The following is a 23,402-nucleotide window of genomic DNA, read 5'->3' on the forward strand; positions in this document are numbered from 1 at the left end:
TAAAAATTAAAACGAATAGAAATTTTTCCGCATACGAAAGGGACTGTCTCCTCAACACCCCACTCCTTACGCTAAAGTTTTTATTACTTTGAAAAGTAGATTTGTGAAAAAGAGCCAAACTCTGTAACAAGAGCCCCCCCCCCAGAAAGATCCTCTAGACAATTCAATCCTGATGAAAATTTACCTCGGACAATTACCCTTAACATCTCCACACGCAAAATCAAGCCGACAAAGAGAAAGTAAGGCAAATAAAAAGAATTTCGTACAGGATTTCTGTCATATTCCCCCAGTTTAAATTTCCCCTGAGAAGCTTAACCCCCTTGAAGCTTCCTCCCCCATGGAAAATCCTCCCAACAGAAAGTTTACAGCCTCTCCCCCACTCGAAAAATATATGCAAAATTCACAATAACAAATACTATAAGTAAACAATGGGCAAATTATATAACTTATGGACCTTCCCCCACGGACTGTAGAAAGTCATGTTATCTCCAAAGGTGTTGTTTCGGACATTTTAACTATATTGAACAAAATGGCTATCTCAAAATTTGGATCTGACGATTTTGGGAAACAAAGGGGCGCAGGAGATGGGCGAGCTGCCCCTTGCTATTTTTGGTTGCTTAAGAAGGGCGCTAGAGCCCTTAATTTCCGTCCAAATGAGCCCTCTCCCGATGTTCTACCTCTACAGCAGGGTTCTCTGATACGCTGAATCTGATGGTTTGGTTTCATTAAGGTTGACTTTTAGGGGGGTATTTCCCCCCATTTTCGAAAATCAAGCAAATATTCTCAGGCTTGAAGCCTTTAATGGATAGCACTAAGATTACTAAATCTTATATATTTGGAAATATACCAATAAGCCGATTCTTTTGATATATCTGTTGATATACTATGAGAATGGAGTCATGAGGCAAAGCCAATTAGCTCCAGTTCCATTAATTCTTCGGATTCAACATCAAAATGGACAAAGCGTAGAAAAATTAGATTCCGACCAACATGGGAGAGAGGAGTTGTCACGAGAATTAAAAGCACATTGAGTTGAGACCCAAGAATGTGATTGCACTTTTAAATCTTATGGCCGAGTGTTTCCACGAATATCAGTTTTTTAAAAGGGTTTTTGCTTTCCTAGTTTTAACACATCAGAGATTCTTTTAGTATTGTGCTTTTTTTGTGTTTTTATATCTCTAACTTTGTTATACCACTGTTATAGATAATTGATTACTTATAGAGCAAAAATACCATATCCTCAAAATTTTTGTGAGTTATACACAATTTCTGATATTTTACTATAAGCAGTGCAAAGAACTAATAGAGAGAAAAAACTATGGATTTTAGTTTAGATTGCACATCCAAATCTTTTTTTGACATTTTGTCTCCTTTTTAGCCTACCATAGTTTACATCATTTATAGTTGATTTGTAAATGTCAAATTCAAAACTGACACTTGGAATTTACAACCCCTATACCATGAGTCCCAATCTTTATTCCAAAATGTATAACCTTTAAACTATAGCAGTGCTACATAGTATTTCACTAGTTAGCGATCTGGCTTAAATTTCCAGCGTAATTAAAATAGGGTAGGATCACCTGGATACCCAATTTAAGGTATATGGCACATTTTTTAAAGGGGGAGGAAATAGGTTTTAAACTATGTTTCAGAAGAGAGCACGCACACAGGAACATTTTTGGGGATGGTTGACATTTTTTTCTTGGGGAAGGGGAGGTGTTTGGGGACGTAACCTTATAGAAAACTGATAATATATTAATTACTCGGAAAATTGAGAAATCACAGTCGTGATCATCTCAATATCACAGGGAGGAGGGTCAAAGACCCAAAGAAACAAACGATGTAGTACCGGTAGTCAAGGGTGTATCCCGGATTATTTTTTCAGTGGAGCGGGTTACAAAAAAAAACTAGGGTACTTGTATGATAAACCCACTAACATTGAAGTTGTTCATTCATTGACACATTATAGAATTGTTTGTTTTTTTTGCTAGCTTCTTTCAGCTTAGCGCGAGACAAGACAAACAGAAGTGACAGAATTGATGGAAAATATATAATTTGGGCTACATATTGGTACATTAGTATGGGGGAGGGTGGTGGGGGGTAAAGTATTTGTACAATGTGAAGTTAGAAAACTTAGTACATAATATATAGAATAATCATATATTCTAATGTGTAAGGCATGCAGACCCGCTATACTTTACCCCCCCCCCTACGCAAATTTTATAGCCCGAATTTGTTCCCAAGGTATTATATTTTTATCTTACTTTGGTATATTTCATTAGGATTGAGCGTTAGAGAAGCATATTAGAAGAATATTAAGTAGGAGGTATATCACACAAGTACCGAAACTAGAAAATGCATTAACATTTATGCATTTTTGTTGCATTTCTTACGAGCGACAAAAATTTCGGAGGGCTTCAAACCTTATAATGCCCCCCCCCTTGATACGGCCTTGCCATTATTATACACCCAGAAGGGTTTCTAGTGTCCTATTTTTCAAAGGGGTTTCACTAAAAAGTATCTTTTCATAGCAATCCTAGTTTCAAATATCGTAGACGCCGAATCATTATTATTTATTTCGCTTTCGTTTGAATTTTATGATCAAATTTCCAAAACAAGTATGTCATTGGCGAAGTTCAATTTCTAATTCGGAAACTTCATTTACAAAAGGCAAGAAACATTAAGAATTTAATTGCTCTTTCTCTAAAACAAAACAGAAGATTTAATTGTATAGTACATAGTATACTTGCGAGAAACTGGTAACAGGAAAACTATATATGCATTGAAATCTGCAGTTTTAGAAATTGCAACTATTTATTGAGTAAAAATGTATTGTGGTTAAAAATCATAAATTAGTAAACAAGCAAATGTGTTGCTTCATTACACCCAAGTCGAAGGACTTCCTACTCTTTACCACCTGAGGTACATATCGGAGTACTACTGAGGGCCGTATCCACGGAGGGAAGATGTTATCGGATTTGAAATCACCGAAATATTTCTGACTCGTCAATCGGCAGTGAACATTCAGTAAAAAAACAGTTTGTTCTAAAAAACTAAACCCCTTCCCCCAAACGAACGTTGTTTTAGGAAATTCCCCCAAAGGAAAATTTCACCTCATCCTCCCTCCCCAGAACAAAAATTCTTTTGTAGCCGCCAAACAGAAATCCTGAATACAACCTTATTGCCACTTATTCCGCCATGCATGGCACATTTCTGCCACGCCGCATCTCTACACCCGACTCTTTGGTACACTTTCATTATGCTTGCTTGTACCATCGGGCAGCCCTTTGAGTCAAGCATTACATTAGCGGGGCTATAAACAGCGATTTTAGCTCATCGAATATAAGCCAAAGATTTAATAAGTAACATTGTCCGATTAATCATCAATGTCCCTGACAAAGAACACTTTTACAAGTGCTACTTGAGAAATTTACCAGGCCTCACAAAAATTAATATAAACATTATTATGACCTTAAAGCATTGCCGAATTCGGTAAAACACTCAAACAAGCATGTTTGGTAATCAAGAGCATTCTTTCATTTAAGCCCCAGACCCGAAATCTCCAAAATCTTATAATTGGCACTGTCGTTTTTGAGTCACGATTTTCTTGTTGTGACAACGCAGTGGATAAAGCTGCACGTATAAACTTTGGATACTGCTTCACTACAGTTTAAACCAGCCAGTTACGAGACCATTTCAGTCAGGGTGACGACCTTGAAGCAAATACATCTAATAAACTGACACGACTATGCGCTTTTTTAGCCTAAGGTTGGTTGTTGGTGCTTCCGTGAGTCGCCAGTACCGGCAGTAGTTTTCAACATTCTACACAGACTTCAGTATTTTAACGAATTTGCCATCCATTCCCCAAAATATCAACATAATTGAAATTCCTACGTACATAGCTAGCTCGGAATTTAAAATAAAATATTATTTACAATTTTTCAGAAAAACAAAGCGGAACACAAATTTCTGAGCCAAAACCTTACCTTGAACGGGTAAGTAGTGGAACGAATTTCAGCTATGGTAAATCAAAACACAACATATAACGTGTTTCATTAAACCAAGATTTATGTGATCTTCTAAACTGAGTGTAGATAAACTAGTCCCTCTTTTAGCATCTCTTCGGGTTTTCGAGATACTATTTGTTTATTTGATTTAATATCGATTATTAATAAAAAAAAACTTAACTTAAACACATCCTCTCCAAATGCCACCATAAGGTCATATTTTTCCAAAATGTTCTAGTCATCCTTTTACTACTCGTAAAAATGGTTCAAAACTGGACATCCAGGCATTAAAATCATACCTTGGAGGCCGGAAGAATCGTCCACAAAATAATTGATTGTTGCTAACAGTTGAAGAACCAGTAAGTCATTTTTCCCTTCCGTTGAACTTTTACCATGCATCATATTTTTTTTAGAATTACCGCTGCTGATTTCATATCACAACTCAAAATCTTTTTAAAGGTATTGTTAAAAAAATGACTAGGGCCATTAAACATTACTTACTTGCAAGGTAGATGGCGAATAGTTTCATTATTTTTGAATGGTTCAATGCATATTGCACAACATTCTACTTCGCCTGTTTCCTAAAAGAGGAAAAATCAGAATAAACAAAATTATATAAAACAAAAATAAGCAAGACCACCAAAAGGAAGGTTCCCAAATTAGGCACAAGTTCAAAACTAGCTTCGAAAAACTGCCAACCAATGTAGCTGTTGACAACAGCAAAATAATAGTTAATCGAACTGGATATCGTGGTTGCAGCGGTAGCTGCAAAATAGTAAAAGACGAAGCTCGGCCAATAGTAACCCGAAATTGAAACCAAGATCGGATCAAAATAAAAGGCCTCAACGAGAAGTCACACAGTTGCACTAATCGGTCGAACTTTTTAGCCGATACATCTTCAAAGTGTTGCGCCAGGAGCAGTTTCGTCTACAAACCCGACTAAATGTTGCTGCAAAACTTTACTTTGTCCCATCAATGTAAATCTAGTCAACGTGTCTACTTAGTTCGGTAAGCTCAGGTGGAAAGGAATCAGGTAAACTATGATCTATTTTATTGCTGGCCAAAGGACAAAGGACATCATAAGTTCGAGACTAGGGGTTTTCCAATAAATGACATATCTTAGCTATAGTTATTTTTAGTATTATATTAACATCGTGTAATAAATTAATGTCGGCGATTTCCAATAGACCTACACTTATGGCCCCTAGGCCAACAAGAAACTTTGATTTAAAACATTGATTTGGTATGCTTCCATGTTATCGTACCAGTCAAAACTGCTGCCCATGCTCTCAGATCGCCTACCTAGTGACAACAGTAAAGTTTGACTCTCTCTCTCAATTCTACTTTATTAAACAGTAAAGAGCGCGGCGTTGAGAAGGGAACAGCCCCTTTCATGCACGGAGTGATTTCTGTTCGTTTTAAGTTTTAATGTCGCTCCTTACTTTCAGTTAAAAAAACTATTTTTTTTTAATTTCTGAACGTTTTTGAATAAATGCATGTTTGATTGTGGCTCTCCGCACAGAAATTATTAAAATAAAATTCGTTATCACGAAGCTGAATGACAAAATTTTGATTATTCACCATTGATGATGGAAAATTAAATTATTTGATCTTCTTCTTTGTGTGTTTTGTGTTTTGTGTCCCTGTGTTTGGGATGGCCTCCCACGCCCCTTCTGCCCGATATTTATTAATTTACTTATCCCTGTTACTTTTTTTACGATTTGTTTTTCTATTTTGTTTGTTTTTTGCCGTGTTAAATTTTGGAATCATTATTGTGATGAGATGTTGATGTTTTTTCTATGCTTTTGCACTGTTCCAGTCTTATGAGCTCTGCTCTCTGTTGGGACATAATATTTTTTTGTATTTTTTAAGTTGAATGACGAAAAAATTGAAGTTGAAGTAGGGTAAAAATTTGAATTAATCGATATAGCAAAGATAAGAGAGCTGTGTATCTTCTTTAGACTTCACTTTCCAGGTCGTGAACTAATGCCGTAAGCTGTAGCTTGCAATTATTGAATCTTGACTTGTTTGCCCACTCCTATTTTTTTATTACTTCGTATATGAAAGAGGCTGCTTCCTCATCAACGCCCCGCTCTTTACGCTAAAGTTTGACTCTTTCTCTCAATTCTTCTTTTTAAAACAGTAAAAAAAAACTTTAGCGTAAAGAGCGGGGCGTTGATGAGGAAGCAGCCTCTTTCATATACGAAGTAATTTCTGTTCGTTTTAAGTTTTAATGTCGCTCCTTACTTTCAGTTAAAAAAACTTGTTTTTTTTATTTAATTTCTGGACGTTTTTGAATCAATGCATGTTTTGATTTTGGCTCTCCGCAGAGGAATAATTAAAACAAAATTTGCATTTTTTTTTTGGCTAAATGGCTTTCTCATAATTTTGATCGAATAATTTTGAGAAAAAAAGAGCGGGGGAGGAAACCTAGTTGCCCTCCGGTTTTTTTGGTTAATTAAAAAGGCAACTAGAATTTTTGATTTTTTACGAATATTTTTATTAGTAAAAGATTTACGTAACTTATAAATTAGCTTAAGTAAAGAACTTTTGTATTCTCATATTTTTATTACATATATGAGGGGGTTCCCCCTTGTCAGATCCTCGCTCTTTACATTAAAGCTTAAATTTTGTCCCAATTCATTAAGAATGACCCCAGAATCGCAAAAACTGTAGAATAAATAGTTGAAATTACTAAAAATACTTTAGCGTAAAGAGCGAGGTATTAGGAGGAGGTGAGCCCCTCAAATGGGTAATAATTTCTGTTTGTTTTAAGTTTTAATGCTGCTCCTTACTTCCAGCTGAAAGAACTTTTTCATATTTATTTTTTCATTTTTTTTAAATAATGCTAGTAAATCCTGCGCTCCCTTCATGGAGATTTTCTTCCACCATGACAAACTATCGATGGAAAGTTCCCCCAGCATATCCCCCTCTTCTCAACCCCAACCCCAACCAGAAAAATCCTCCTGAAAACGCCTGTACACTTCCCAATAACCATTACTATATGTAAGCACTGGTCAAAGCTTGTAACTTGTTGCCCCTCCCACGGGGACTGTGGGGGAGTAGGTCGTCCCCAAAGACATAGTTACAAGGTTTTTCGACTACGCTGAATAAAATGGCTATCTCAGAATTTTGATTTGTTGACTTTGGTAAAATAATTAGCTTGGGAGGGGGCCCAGGTGCCCTCCAATTTTTTTGGTCACTTAAAAAGGGCACTAGAACTTTTCATTTCCGTTGAAATGAGCCCTCTTGCAACATTCTAGGACAACTGGGTCGATACGATCACCCCTGGGAAAAAGAAAAAAAAAAACAAAAAAACAAAAAAAAAACAAATAAACACGCATCCGTGATCTGCCTTCTGGCAAAAAATACAAAATTCCACATTTTTATAGATAGGAGCTTGAAACTTCTACAGTAGGATTCTCTGATACGGTGAATCTGATGGTGTGATTTTCGTAAAGATTCTATGACTTCTAGGGGGCATTTCCCCCTATTTTCTAAAATAACGGAAATTTTCTCCGTTATTTAACGGAACTTTTGATGGGTAAGACTAAACTTGATGAAACTTATATATTTAAAATCAGCATTAAAATGCGATTCTTTTGATGTATGTATTGGCATCAAAATTCTATTTTTTAGAGTTTTGGTTACTATTGAGCCGGGTCGCTCCTTACTACAGTTCGTTACCACGAACTGTTTGATTTTACACACTTTTTGTCAAACAATGTTGATTCTCCTAAAATCTCAAGTCCAAGAAGCAGAAATAATGAAAGTATATTCTCTTATGAGAAGCTCCAAATTTTTCGCACAAATAAAGCTGAAAAATTGCAAAAGTAATGACATGAAATTTTGCAAGTTATATTAAGCATCTAAAATTTGCTTAATGTCCTTCAATTTTTAAAAATTTCATATAAGACTGTATTTCATAATCAACAGTAATCTTTATATTCGGCTTCTCAAACACACCTATAATAATATATTTGTCTTCCAGTCAGAGCAAAATTTACAAGATCTGCAAAAGAAAGAAGCTTAAAAGAGGACAGGTATACTTGTCCGTTTTGCAAAGATGAAGAAAACGGTTCGGTGCATTGCTTGAGTCGAAGCCAGAGCTCTTTACGATAAGGGAAGATGTATTTGGAAAAAAATGATTTGCTACTTCCAGACGTCTTAAAAAGTACGTCTCCTATCTGTAAAATTTCGAGGTATCATTGAAAGAGCAGAATTCAGATTTCTCTAGAGAAAAATCTCATCCGAGGCCCACCTGGAAAAATGTTCAAATCAAGCCCGCATATGGTTTTCAAGTTGGGGGAGGGTCAATTTGTTCTTTTTCTATTTACCGGATAAGTGACAAAACTCAGGAGACGTGTTTACTGCCTTCCAGGGGGAGGGGGACGGTTCTCAGGGAGAAGAGAGGGGGTACTTGCCCCGGCGTAATAAATTTTAGAGGCACAAAATTTTAAATAAATTATCAAACATTTATAATAACTTTGAAATTTAATTTTAATTAATTTAAAGTAGAGGGCGCAGTCGGCAGCACGTATGAGCAAATTGAATTGAAATTTTCCGTATCTTTTCCCATATAAAGTAAGAAAAGTAAGATTTAAATAAATGAAGATTTTGTTAAAAATTGGCCTGAGTTGTTTTGGGAAACAGGGAGGTGGAAGCTAATCAAGATTTTGCCCCGAGCTTAAGACAGGCTAGAACCAACACTGGGGTGCATATAACTTCTTCTTTTGTGAGCGCCTTTGAAACATAGGGTATAAGCAGTGCCGCATCCAGGATTTTTTATTCGGGGGCGTTTCATAATAGGATTGTTTCTGGAGGGGTGAAAAAAACTTAATAAACGCATCAGCAATTTCTTTATATTCTTTTTTGTTACATTTTTACGAGTCGGGCAAACATTTCGGGGTGGGGGGATCCTCTTATCCGTTAAGCAAGAAGATCGATAGCAAGCGGGAAAAGTACGAATAATCTGTCATTCTTCTCAATGAAAAACTCCGTGTATTTTGTCAATGCTTTACTAGCAGACTTTAATAGAAAAACGTATTTTGACTGTTGGCTTTCATATTCATTACAAATATCGTGACAAACTACAATACTTGTCAATTTGTCAGCTGTCAAAGAAGCTTTTCACTTGTCAAGGAAAGCATTGACAAGTCGATTTCTTCCAAAATTTTAAATATGACGAATTTATTTTAGCAAAACAAATTTCCTTTTCGTTATGAACATAATATAATTGTCTCCAAATTAAAATGAGCAAGTGTTCTTTGAAGTATTGCAAAATCATTTCAGGAATAATAAGGTTGACTCAACCCATTAATGCTAATTCTTCTACATTTAAAAGGCAATCTTTTTATTGTGTGCGTGAAACCGCAAAACAACTTATTAATTGAAACCCATTACCGGCCAATCATCTCACTTTAATTGACCTTGATTTCATTAAGCCAGAATGAAGCAAAGATTATTTCACTTTGATAACAAAATTCATCTGAGTCAGTGATCTGTACGCAAACACATGCACACAATTCATTTTGGAATGCCCATTTTTTGGAGGGGAGATTACAAAATTGAAAATAGAAGTTGATAATTGTAAGAACAAAGATTTAGCGGAATCGAACCCCTAATCCTTCGTACGTGCCTACCTACCCGGTACATAGTTATCTACTTTGGGAGACAGAGGCATAAAGCCATTCAATGACTACTTGAGATAACCCCCTCTCAAGGTGTCGAGGCCCCTCCGCAAGGTGTTCTACATGTTCAATAGCTTTCTCATTTTATTTGTATTTGGTCTAAGACTTTCCGAGGACTGCAAGTAGGATATACATTTGGACGGTCTGTTCTTTTATTGATTGGGCAGTAAACTAATTAAAAGGTGGAATACACTACTTACAACGTCTCCACCTTTGATCATTTTCGTCGGCACCTTTGACAAAGCTCTCTGTGCAGCTGTAACCAGTTGTCGCTGAAAGCATAAAAAGAAAATGTTAAACTAAGTTAGTTTTTTTTTTTTTACTTTGTATATAGACACAAAGTACCCCAAACAGAAGTTATCTCTCTGCCACTTTCAGCTAAAACATAAATGATAATTGTGTAATTAGTGGCTAGAAAATACAGTATTTGATTAAAAGAAATAATTTTAATTAAATTAAATAATTCAATTAATTAATTTAATTTAATTGATTTAATTTAATTAATTTAGTTAAATAATTTAATTAAATAAATTTAATTAAATAATTAAGAGAAGAATAGTACCTAGGTTATTAATACGAGACCTTGAATCGGTGGTTCGTAACTTGTGATGCTTCTACCACAAACGATGCTATAAGTGGCTTCTAAGAAGCACTAAAGTCCCTTCTGCATTACATGGTTTGTCAGGAGATAATGAATTTACAGCACGTGTAATCCTAAGCAACAGACACGATACCTTTCCACCTGTATTTCTTACCTTGGATTATACATTGTAAAACGACTTAAAAATAGTTCTCTGCTCGCAACTTAGGTTCCTTGAGGTGTCAGCTAAATATGGACTTATATGGACACTGCCCTTGAGACTTTTTTCCTGATAAACAGACATTTCGGTTAATACTCCAAAAAAGACCCCTTTTAGAGATTCGGTGAAAATTAGTCTGAAGACGTTTCTAAGCGATTGTGCGACGTGGAACATTAAGATTTGGTTTTGCTGAACTTGTCGAATCAATTGACACCTCAATGGCTGTAATTTACTCCCCTACACTCCACACTTCACATGAAATATGCACTGTGAATACTGTGCTACTTCTGGTGTTACATCTTTCTCGTTTAACAAAAGGAGGTGAGATCTTCTCCAAAATGTTCAAACCTCGTTAATGAACTTAAAAGCAAGGATTTAAAGCTAAGGGAGTTACTTAAACTTAACCGTTCATTATTTTTTTCACTTCTTTTGAATAATTACAAGATGAAGCTTATTTGTCAATATTCCTGCTCTTGCCGCATCTTTAATCCTCATCTAAGTGGTATCCTCAATACGTGGCTAATCCTCAATTACGAGGTATTTCCAAACTACAAGTCCCAAATCCTTGCAAAGTAAGGAAACTCTTATTAAAGTCCATTTCAGGGTCGACCGATCTGTTTCATGATTTAGGGTTTGCGTCCACTTCGTCTTTATTAAGGGCTCATCTGCTTCATTGTCGTTAAGGGCTTTTGATTATGCTTAATGGGAGGTGCAGTCGTCATTTACATCAGCACAGCTTAATTTGCATAATCGGTAGTGTTTATAAGACATAGTCAATAAAGCGAGGTTTTGAAACGGGTATCTGAAGCTAATATTTTTCTGTAATACTTTTACCATCAAGGTCCAGTGGATTTCCAATCATCACTATAGAATATATCTGTTTTGTTTTGCGGCTGGTGTATTCGCTATAGCATTTTCGTTATCATACCTGTCATCAGGCAGGCTAGTTAAAAATAATAACTCAGATCTGATTGTGGTCCTGTATGCAAAAAAATTTAAAAATTCTAGTTGCCTTTTTAATTAACCAAAAAATCGGAGGGCAACTAGGCTTCCTCCCCCGCTCTTTTTTTCTCAAAATCATTTGATCAAAATTATAAGAAATCCATTTAGCCAAAAAAAAAATGCAAATTTTGTTTTATTTATTCCTCTGCGGAGAGCCAAAATCAAAACATGCATTGATTCAAAAACGTTCAGAAATTAAATAAAAAAAAAAAGTTTTTTTTAACTGAAAGTAAGGAGCGACATTAAAACTTAAAACGACCAGAAATTACTTCGTATATGAAAGAGGCTGCTTCCTCATCAACGCCCCGCTCTTTACGCTAAAGTTTGACTCTTTCTCTCAATTCTTCTTTTTAAAACAGTAAAAAAAACTTTAGCGTAAAGAGCGGGGCGTTGATGAGGAAGCAGCCTCTTTCATATACGAAGTAATTTCTGGTCGTTTTAAGTTTTATTTAATTTCTGAACGTTTTTGAATCAATGCATGTTTTGATCTTGGCTCTCCGCAGAGGAATAATAAAACAAAATTTGCATTTTTTTTTGGCTAAATGGCTTTCTCATAATTTGGATCAAATGATTTTGAGAAAAAAAGAGCGGGGGAGGAAGCCTAGTTGCCCTCCGATTTTTTGGTTAATTAAAAAGGCAACTAGAATTTTTAATTTTTTACGAATATTTTTATTAGTAAAAGATTTACGTAACTTATAAATTAGCTTACGTAAAGAACTTTTGTATTCTCATTTTTTTATTACATATATGAGGGGGCTCGCCCCCTTGTCAGATCCTCGCTCTTTACACTGAAGCTTAAATTTTGTCCCAATTCATTAAGAATGACCCAAGAATCACAAAAGCCGTAGAATAAATAGTTGAAATTACTAAAAATACTTTAGCGTAAAGAGCGAGGTATTAGGAGGAGGTGAGCCCCTCCAATGGGTAATAATTTCTGTTTGTTTTAAGTTTTAATGCTGCTCCTTACTTCCAGCTGAAAGAACTTTTTCATATTTATTTTTTCATTGTTTTTTTTAAATAATGCTAGTAAATCCTGCGCTCCCTTCATGGAGATTTTCTTCCCCCATGACAAATTATCGATGGAAAGCTCCCCCAGCATATCCCCCTCTTCTCAACCCCTCCCCCAACCAAAAAAATCCTCCTGAAAACGCCTGTACACTTCCCAATAACCATTGCTATATTTAAGCACTGGTCAAAGTTTGTAACTTGTTGCCCCTCCCACGGGAACTGTGGGGGAGTAAGTCGTCCCACAAGACATAGTTATAAGGTTCTTCGACTACGCTGAATAAAATGGCTATCTCAGAATTTTGATCCGTTGACTTTGGGAAAATAATTAGCGTGGGAGGGGGCCTAGGTGCCCTCCAATTTTTTTGGTCACTTAAAAAGGGCACTAGAACTTTTCATTTCCGTTAGAATGAGCCCTCTTGCAACATTCTAGGACAACTGGGTCAATACGATCACCCCTGGGGAAAAAAACAACAAAAAAACAAGAAAACAAAAAAACAAATAAACACGCATCCGTGATCTGCCTTCTGGCAAAAAAATAAAAAATTCCACATTTTTGTAGATAGGAGCTTGAAACTTCTACAGTAGGGTTCCATTTTTTAGAGTTTTGGTTACTATTGAGCCGGGTCGCTCCTTACTACAGTTCGTTACCACGAACTGTTTGATGTAATCCGAGCAAAATCATTAAAATAAATTACTCTGGCAAAGTAGAAACCTGAGGATTTGTTGTGGTTTTTCGAAAGAAAAGGTACGTATAATAATAAAGCAACAACAATAAATAGAAGAATAAATCCCAGTTTTGTCTAATTATTAAATTAATTCCTAGATTTATTGATGTTTTTAAACCTTTTCAAGAATGTACTTAGGACTGACTTTCGATGGATTTTCCTACCGAATAGTTCAAGTGATTCTTCATGACTGATGAGTTCCCATTAGGGATGTGGAATCAATTAATACAAAACTAATTAATGCACACTTTACCAAATTGCCATTTTGTTCAAAATAGTCTAAATGTCACATACCATGCCTCTGGATTTGACAACCCCCTTCCAGCCCCCAGGGTAAGGATTGCAAGCTATGCAAGTTGTCTATTATTAAGATTTAAGGTTTTAACAAGAAGGGTGGTCGAATAAACTTTGAAGGGGGCTTATTAAAATGGAAATCGAAAGTTCCAGTTCCCTTGAAAGTTCCTACAGTGTTAAAAAAGTCTCTTATTCAGGTTCAACGGCTCTTCTGTTTGCTCAATTGTTTTTAAAGAATTGTGACAAAGTCAACTTTAGCATAAAGAGTGAGGTTTTGAGGAAGGGGTAGCCCCCTCATATTCGGAATAATTTCTGTTTTGTTTCAAGTTTTAATGTTACTCCTTCCTTTCAGTTGAAATTCTTTTCCCAAATTATGATTGTTTTTCAAATCATGCCCAGACTTAACCAAGATATGATCTATGCTACAAACCCACTAAACACACGATTTATTGCTGTTTACGGGCATGTACCAATAATTGTAAGATGTCTTTGGGGGAAGGAGGCAGGGCTACTATTGTGTACTTTCTATTCGGCTTCTCAATTGTTCGTGTTGGAGAATTTTCCGCGGAGGGAGTTTTCCACGGGGGGAGGGGAATTTTCTGCGGGTGTAATTTTCGGCAGGAGGGAAGTTTTCCCTGGAGGGGAGTCGCTGGCTCCCCAGCTACACAGTGTACCATACGTGGTTATTGAAGGAACTATATAATTCAATTTCATTTTACCGTCATCTTTCAGACGGCTTATTCATTTGCGGCTTATGAGCAGTTTAAAAAGCAAAATCGAAGAAATAAGTAAAATTAATAGAAACATAAGTGGTAAAGGAAAGATTACTTCTGAATTAGGTAATAATGCATCTATCATCTCAAAGGACTCATCAATTTGGAAACATTTCAAGAGTCATTTTATGACTGTTTGTTGCTTGTTTTTAACATGGAGACTATTTTTAAGCAAGTCTTTGCATAAAACTAGCCAGACTGGCTTCAAAAATGTATTCGTTGGCAGATGATATTCTTTTATTTAGAGGCCTTTTTAAGGGATTTTGGTATGGACGCACAAGCTAGGAGTCAATCAAGCGCTATATTACTAGAATTTAGGATTAATAAGCTGACTTATTTTTTTCCGTTATATTTTTTCTAAAGAAGTTGACGATTATAAACATTTAAATAGCTTACCGAGATCTTGTCTCTTGCATGTAAGTACCGAAATCTCTGCACATAATAGAAAATTAACCATCCTAGGGAAATCACCATTAGGACGATAAATGAAATCGAGACGAACATTACGGATGTCCTGAAAAGAGAATTAACGGTTGAAAAATAGACGGATTAGTGCAACAAAAATTATTTTTTTTTGCCATGATACTTTTATACAAAAAAATATATGTTGTAATAACACTTGCATAATACTTTAAATACTTAGTACTTCAAAAATACTTATCTATATCTATATATATATAATATATATATAAAAATAAGTTGTCTGTCTGTGTGTGTGTCTGTCAGGTGACGTCATGTTTCTGTGTCGACTGACGTCATGAAGTTAGTTGTCGTCATTTTTGCTATGACGGTTACGTCATTAACGGTATTTAAGACATTTATTCACGGAAAAATGTTTAATTGTAAAATGACTGAAGAACCTACAATGGCAACAGCCGAAGAAGCTGTTCAAAGAGTTTATGCCAAAAAACTTGCTGCTGATAAAGAAAGTAAGAAAAGAAAGCGTTCCGAGGAATCACAAGAACAGCAAGAAAACAGGCTTGCGGCTAAAGAACGCAAAACCGCGCAGTTAGATGAAAATCCACCTGGACAGCGAGAGTCAAAACATATCAAAACTGAAAATCATAGCGATGATGATTGGGTTTCGGATTTTGACTTGGATAAGGTCGTCAATGCCTACCAGATTTAAGTTAAAAAAAACAAAGGTTCGTCGATATGTACTTCATAGTGACGCTGAAAAATAAAGAAGAAAAATAAAACTGAAAAAAGAAAAAAGGTAAAAAACTAAAAAAAAAACTAAAAAGAAAAAACACTCAAAGAGAAATTACAGACCGGGACACAAATGACGACCGAGACAGAGGGAATATAAGTGACGACCGGGAACCTCAAAGAGAAATTACAGACTGGGACACCCGGACACAATTCACGACCGGGACACAGGGAATATAAATGACGACCGGGACACAGGGACACAACTACAACGGGGACGCCGGGGGCACAGGCGGGATATATAAATGACGACCGGGACACAGGGATAGTTCGAATAGAAATTACAGACCGGGACACCGGGACACAAATGACGACCGGGACACCGGGACACAGGGAATATAAATGACGACCGGGACACTCAAAGAGAAATTACAAACTGGGACACCGGGACACAAATGACGACCGGGACACAGGAATATAAATGACGACCGGGACACAGGGACACATCATTAGAATAATGAGGTATAGATCTGAATACGGATTGTTTTTCCCATGGACAATTATATGTTGCATGTTCAAGAGTCAGTAAACCTGACAATCTATTTATATGCACAGACAATGGGACAGCGAAGAATGTTGTATATTCGCATGTTTTACGTAGTTAAAAACATATATTTATATCTATCTCTATTCACAGGTGGGGCACAGGGACACAACTACAATGGCGCGTAGCTAATGTGGCGCGTAACGACTTACGCGCGCGGGGGGGCTTGGGTGGTCGCGAAGCGCCCCACCAACTAGGTGTTGAGGTGGCGCGAAGCGCCATCCCAACAGCTAGTATTAGTATATAAATAAGTATATATTTACATAAATAACTCTTACATAATATGCATTTCACTGAAGCCCTGTATTTTTTACATAAGGTACGTAATTGTGCACCTTATTACCTTCAAAGCATAGTTTTGGCCTTCAATTAACAAAATACGATCAGATAGCTCTTTGACTGCCAACCAAATAAAAAAAAAGAAAAAAGAAAAGAAGAAAAAAAAGACCTTTGCTAAAAAAAAGACCTTTGTCTTTATGCTGAACAGTGACGGTGCTGACCTCTAGTGCGTCCGAGGTAAAATCATGACTAGCGTCCCCTCCGTATCTCCAAAAAATGTGCAGACCAAATTTTAATATAATGTTCATTTAATAACAAAATTATTTTCAATTCACTTATCAATTACTTAATTTTGATGTATAATCATTATTTTAATTTAATAATGATTATTTAATTACTTTTTAATCTATTTTTATTTTACTAGCTAACTAAAAAATATTAATTATTTTCATTTATTAACTGTACCCTCTGATTTGTTTTAATAAACATGAAATTTCAAAAATAACAAAAATTTATTTGAAATTATGTGCCCCTAAAATTTATGCGCCCGGGACAAGTGTCCCTTCTGCCCCTCTAAAACCACCTCTGATGCTGAAGCTATCTTCCCCAGTGCCCCAGTTTTCCTAGAATCGCACATTCAACAAAATCAGAAGTCCGATTACAAAGTTAATAATGAAATTAGAAATTTTGAATTGGAACACCTGTTCCTGTTACTACCAGATTAAGGTATATTTCAATTAGGTATATTGGTCATGAAGTCTGGAAGAGACTTTCAGAAGAATTAAAAGGTAAGGAGATCCTTGAGGAATTCTGTTCTTCCTTGCGACGTATTTGTTTTAATGAATATTCTATAAGGACGGATTGATTGATTGATTTTCGATTGAGTTTCTGGTTGGGAGTAGCTAAAAGAGATTATGTTTCATATGTTTTTTGATTGGGTGAGTGTCTGTATATGTCGTGAATTTTGATGAGTTGTAGATTATCAGTGTAAGATACATTCGAGTTCCCATATTTTAGAATTGTTGATTGTTTAGCAGGGGTGAGCGACGGAGATATTTCAGATTAATCAGATATTTCAGATATAATCAGAGTAAGATATTTTTGGTAATCACATGTTATAGCGACCAAATTTTGTTCTTGATCTATAATGAAACTGGCTTTCTGTGTCCACTGGGAGATAATCAGCTTAACCTGAGCGAGATAAAATACTATGCAGGTACATTTTAATTAAATATTTAATAGAGGTGGCTAGGTTAGGTATTTAATATAACGCGTTCTGCTTTCCATTATTCTCTATTGTATTTTCCGTAATTTTGTTACTAAAGCAGTATGTTTTCATCATATTTTGGTATATTTCATCATGATTAAACCAACTTTACCTAAACCCTACGTAGGGTTAATTAACCTATGTAACCTTAGTTCAAAAACACTTAAGCTTAAAGGGCAAGGTACTGTGGAGGGGGGGGCAACCCCCTTATATACGTAATAATTTCTCTTCGTTTTAAATTTGAATGTTGGTCCTTACTTTCAGTTAAGAAAACTAGTTTTAATTTAATTTACGATAGTTTTTTTTTAATTAATACTGGGTATTCCAGCTCCCCTGCCCATGGAAAATTCCTACCCCCATGAAAGCCCCTCCACGGAAAGATTCTCCCATGTAAGCAATCCCCACGAGAAACTCCCCTCCCAAAAATATATTTATACTTCCCAATACCCCATACTAAATGTAAGCAATGGGCAAAGTTCACAACTTGCAGCCCTTTTCCCTGGGGCTGTGGTGGGAGGTCAAGTCATCCTCACAGACCTAGTTATTAGATCTTTTGACCATGTTGGAGAAAATTATTATCTCAGAATTTTGATCGGACAATTTTGGGTAAAAAAGAGGGATCGGTTGGGAGGCGGCTGGCTGCCCTCCGACATTTTTGCTCACTTAAAAAAGGCACTAAAACTTTTGATTTCCGATGAAATGAGCAATATCCCGATCTTCTAGGATCAGTGGTTCGCTATGACCATCCCTGGAAAAAAACAAATAAAACACACATCCGTGATCTTGCTTCTGGCCAAAAATTCAATATTTTTGTATATAGGAGCTTAAAACATCTACATGAGGGTTCTCTGATAATCAGAATCTCATGGTGTGATTTTCATTAAGATCACCTGATTTTCTTAGGGTTTTTCCCCCATTTTCAAAAATTAGGCAAATTTTGTCAGACTCGTAACTTTTGATGAGTAAAATTAAACTTCATGAATTTTATATATTTTGTATAAGCATCAAAATTTGTTTCCCTTCATGTATCTATTATCATCACGACTGTTTTTTTTTTACAGTTTCGCTTATTATTGAGCCGCAACGCTCCTTACAGGTCGTTACCACGATCTGTTTGATATGGAGATTTTATTGTTGTGTTTTTTTGTGACCCATTTGTTGATAATAAAAAAGGATGAAATGTATCCCAGGCACAATTTCACTAATTCAACTATGCTCAATTTCAAATCCAATGATTGACTAATCAGGATGAAGATTTGCGGCAGGTTTTCAAGTACGAAGATGGAAGTTTGAAACGGCAGTTTTTCTATCTGTATACTCGATTTAGCAAAATATACAAATACAGTGTAAGTAAAGAATACTTGAAACCAAATTCGTGTTGAAATAGGCTTTTCAAACTATGTTTTCACAATGTCAATTGTCTGTATCTGTAGCAAACACATTACGTCAAAACATATGAAAATCCAACATCACTTAAAAATGCTGACTCTTCTTTTAGCTATAGGTATAACTACAGTCATGCATTGTTTGTTAGGTAATTTTGGATCATTTCCAAGTCAGTTTTTAGTCAATCAATATAGGTGAAATTAATTACCCCCCTGCCGTTTACAATATGAAAAAAAACTAAAAACACGAAAAAATGAGGATAGCCTGTCCTTTCAACTATACACAGAAGTGCCATGAATGGCTATGAAGGTGTATTCATAGAATTATCTCTTCGAGGGAACCGCTTCAGGTGGATGTACATCGCCCAACACAAAGATCTTTCCATTTTCCTTTTCTACATGTTTCCTCATTCGCACTATATGTCAATTATTTTTCAATTTGTTGAAACAATATAAGCCGATCGAAGGCGTAAATGGTGTTTTTGGTGCCTTGACTGGATACTGTTCAATCTTCAGATTCTTACATAATTTTCTATAACAATGTGCTTTTGCTATGTTGAAAAACTGAGTTTTTTCCCCCTCCCCCCTAGCAAAAATAATCCTGTACCAGTATCTCGGTCCAATGTTAAGAAAATAAACGGCGAATAAATATTGCATCGAAAAATATGCAACTTGAGCACAACATGGCAAAGTTTAATATTGTATCAGGAAATGCTCAAAGTAAATCAGGATCACTTAAGGGGGAACGCTACGGAAAACCACACGGCTATCTCTTCCATGTTAAACATTTTTAGTTTGTATGGCTACAACAGACGTATAAGGGCACTGATTTTGGTTTCTTTCTATTACCCTGATCTGGAACTACAATCCGTGGTTACTCCCTTTTTATATCTATTGGGCTTTCTAAATTAAGCCTTTTCTTACAAATCATTTTTTATTTTGTTGAATTTGGAAACGGTACATATAATTTTAATAATTTCATTGAAAAGAATAATTTGGTTTTTGAGTTTTTTCTAATTAGTTAAAAAAGACGTTTTCATCAATTTATTTTTTTCTACTACAATTTTTTACCATCGGTTTCAAAAAGTATACCCCTTTCTTATCTTTCTTTTTGCGTCTTTTTTGCACAACATTTTTTAGGTATATAGAGGGTACTTAGGATCCCTGGGGGAGTATATTTATACCCTTCCTGTCCTATATGTAAGCATTACTTTACACATTTGGCCTATATTGAATTTTCTATTTCATGAAAGATATTCTTTTTCAAACATTCCTATAATGATCGAGCCAGGAGATGTATCTAGGAAGCGTCTTTTATGGATCGTCGGGTCTAAAATAAGCCAATAATAAATTTGAAATGTTGACATTAATTATTTCCATGGTGATGTCGGCCCTTTTTTTTATCAGTATAGAATAACCGAAGACAAGAAATTTTATTAGAGAAAAGTTGTAACACAGCTTTGAACATAATAGTATAGTAATAATAACAAAGTAGGCGTGAACATAAAGACAAAATTAGAATAAATCAGCATTATATACGTTCATGTTGTGTTAACCATAATATTTATGCTTATTAATCCTAGAGGTAAACTAATTATGTAAACTAATTATAGAAATAGTAAAAGTGAAATGACTGATTTAAAACGTGATGGTTAACTATAACGTTTAACTATAACGTTTGACTAGTGACCAAGATAGCACGAACTATGTTGCAATTTATTTATCTCCTCTTTCTTTTTTTCTCTCTCTCTTTCTCTTTCTCTCTCTTTCTTTTGGTGCTACTGCGCAGCAGTACCGAAATCCATAGAGCTTGAGAACAAGCGACTTGAAACAATTCAATAATTTGAAGAACACGAAGTCCTATAGAAACTGTTGAATTCAGTAGTCTTCAAACTTTATTTTACCAGGACTACCTTAAAAATGTTTTTTCGAATGGTGCCTCCCTTCAATTTTTAGAAAATAATGCAGACACTAAAATTTTTAACATTAAAAAATTTGTTAAGACAAACTCTTAGAAACAAGTAAAATGAATAACAATATTATAATATTGTCTTTCATTAAAATGGGTACGCTTGTCTATAATTAGCACAAAGTTTGTCAAACTTGGTGTCAGTGAGGAGATGGCCGCACAAAACTTCTTTTTTACAACGAACCAACCCGATATTTCGGTTTCATTTCAGCTAGTGCAGAAAATCCTGTAACGTATAAATAAGATTTTGCGAAGGGCATCAATGCTTTTTAAGCTTTATTTGACAAAATATTATATTCACTCAGAGCATCGAGCCAAAATTGAATGAGAGATGCACTCTGAAAAATGTTATTTTAAACAATTATCACAAGATAATTCAATAAGTTTTCTTTTTTTTAAGATAACATAAGATAAGATTTATTCATCATGAAATACCCATTCAATATTACATTTTACTACTCCCCCAAAGGCTGTTTGGCCTGTAAAGAAGGAGGAAGATACACAAGTCACTTACTCAGAGAAGAAAAGGAAAAAAAATTAAAATAATCACTAACTCACAGAGAGAAGAGCAAAATGGAAAAGAAAAATAAAATAAAAACTATAGAAAACAATGCTAAACAGACTAATAGATTAAATTGACTAAATTAATTAAGGAGATCAGTAGATTAAATAGACTCCAATGAAATAATAATAACGGCATCCATGCATATTTTGTTAAATTAATATCATCAAAATAATTTGAGAAATTAATTAAGAAAGTATCCATGTGTTCAACAAATGCATTTTTGTTTGCCTCTATGTTATCATAGAAGGTGCACAGGGTGCATAAATTTAAAAGTGGAAACTTGTCAAATTTTTTTCTTCCAAATTTGCCTTCCATAGCTCTATTTTCTTACGAATATTCTCACATTATTATTTTTTAAATCAGACGTATTTTTGGCCCTTATATCGATTTATTTAAAAAGTATCATATTCCTAAACAATCCACAAAAAAGGCAAGTTTAATAATCAAATTACCACCTCTAAACATATTTGTGTCCTCATTTGGATTTTCTTCGATAAAATTGCAATTTAGGCTAAACTGAGTTCATGTATCCCCTGAATCACTTTGACACGAGAAAGTCAGTCTTCTTCAGAATAGTACAAAATGGATATTTAATTCGCTCCCATATTGTCATATAGCTTTGAAGATAATATGACTTAGAATGAAATGTTTTTTTTATGTAGTTTATAGCTTTTGCTCCTTTTGTAAAAAATGTCTTTAAGTTCTTTACTCATACTTTTTGATACGAGAGCTGCTCTGTGGAGCATAGTGTGCGTCCAGAGAACATTGGTGTTTTCGTCTGAGAACATTAGTGCTAGAAGGTCAGTTTTGTGCCCTGACATTGACTTTGCACCGTCTCTACAAAGCAATACGCAATTTCTTGACAATATCCCTTTCTCATAAAGAAAAATGTCAATTATATTAAAATTTTCACTGGATGTGGCTTTGCCAGGAATGAATTTGCAAAAAAAAATATCTTCGGTTATATTATCATCTTCAACATATCGAAAACATCCTACTTGTAAGGAGAATTTTGTAGTACGTATCTGAGAAACTAGAAACTGATTGATCGCAAAAATCCTCTAACTGGTCGTCCCTGAACGGAATATTCGGCAGCATCGCGAAAGGGTTAAAATATTTTGTGCGACTGCCTTGGTTCCATTTGATTTTTTTTGTCAATCTTGGCTAATGTTCGCGCCTCCCCTTAAACTAATACGTGCCTCCCTAGGGAGGCGCTTCTCTCAGTTTGGAAAACGCTAGTCTGATTTCAGGAAAAACAATCTATTAGTTAAAATGAAGCAGTAAGACATAACAAGCAGGTGCGTAGAAAGGGGAGAGATGGGGGTCATCCTCTTCCGTATCCTTAAGTTTTCTGAATATCTGGGACTGGTTATTCAAATTATCAAATAGTTATTATTTGCGCCCCCTCAAAAATCCTGCGTGCCTGATGAAAGGATGATAAATGAGCACACTGCTAAATTTTGATTTAAAAAAAAAAAAATTCAACTTTATAGCGCTCTTTTGAACCAACATGATCATTTGACGTAGCTTGAAAAAAGAAAGAAGAAACAATGGAGAAATAAGACCAAGATTCTGTTCTCGAAGTCTCTCTAAGAACTAGAATTCCAAATTTAGTCACTGCTACAAAATTATTTGACATTTAGTTTATTTTATTATTTTATAAGAATAGCTTTACGAAAAGTAGACAACGAAAAATATTCAAACATCTTACCAATACCATAATTTTCTTAAAGCATCCGGTCGTAATTGAGACAAATGTGGGTAATAATAGGACCAGGGAGGGCGTGTGAGAGGTACCCGGTGAACGTCAGACATATTTAAGGGAAAAATCGCTCCTTTAAATAATGTATAGTTCGAAGTAGCATTTACGTTAGAGATAATTTCA

The 23,402-nt window shown here is 35.3% G+C and overlaps 1 protein-coding gene across 3 annotated transcripts in view; it reads right to left on the bottom strand.

Moving 5' to 3' along the window:
• Window positions 1–23,402, bottom strand: part of LOC136038628 (E3 ubiquitin-protein ligase goliath-like) — a 92,716-nt gene that overhangs the window by 31,883 nt on the left and 37,431 nt on the right. For all 3 annotated transcript variants that reach the window (XM_065721885.1, XM_065721877.1, XM_065721867.1), the window contains exons 3-5: window positions 14,696–14,813; window positions 9,898–9,969; window positions 4,509–4,588 (exon numbers count right to left, since the gene is read on the bottom strand). In XM_065721885.1, the coding sequence (XP_065577957.1) occupies window positions 4,509–4,588; window positions 9,898–9,969; window positions 14,696–14,813 (270 nt within the window). The remainder of the gene's footprint in view (window positions 1–4,508; window positions 4,589–9,897; window positions 9,970–14,695; window positions 14,814–23,402) is intronic.

This window comes from Artemia franciscana, chromosome 2 (assembly GCF_032884065.1).
Source record: "Artemia franciscana chromosome 2, ASM3288406v1, whole genome shotgun sequence".
NCBI classification, from domain to species: domain Eukaryota; kingdom Metazoa; phylum Arthropoda; class Branchiopoda; order Anostraca; family Artemiidae; genus Artemia; species Artemia franciscana.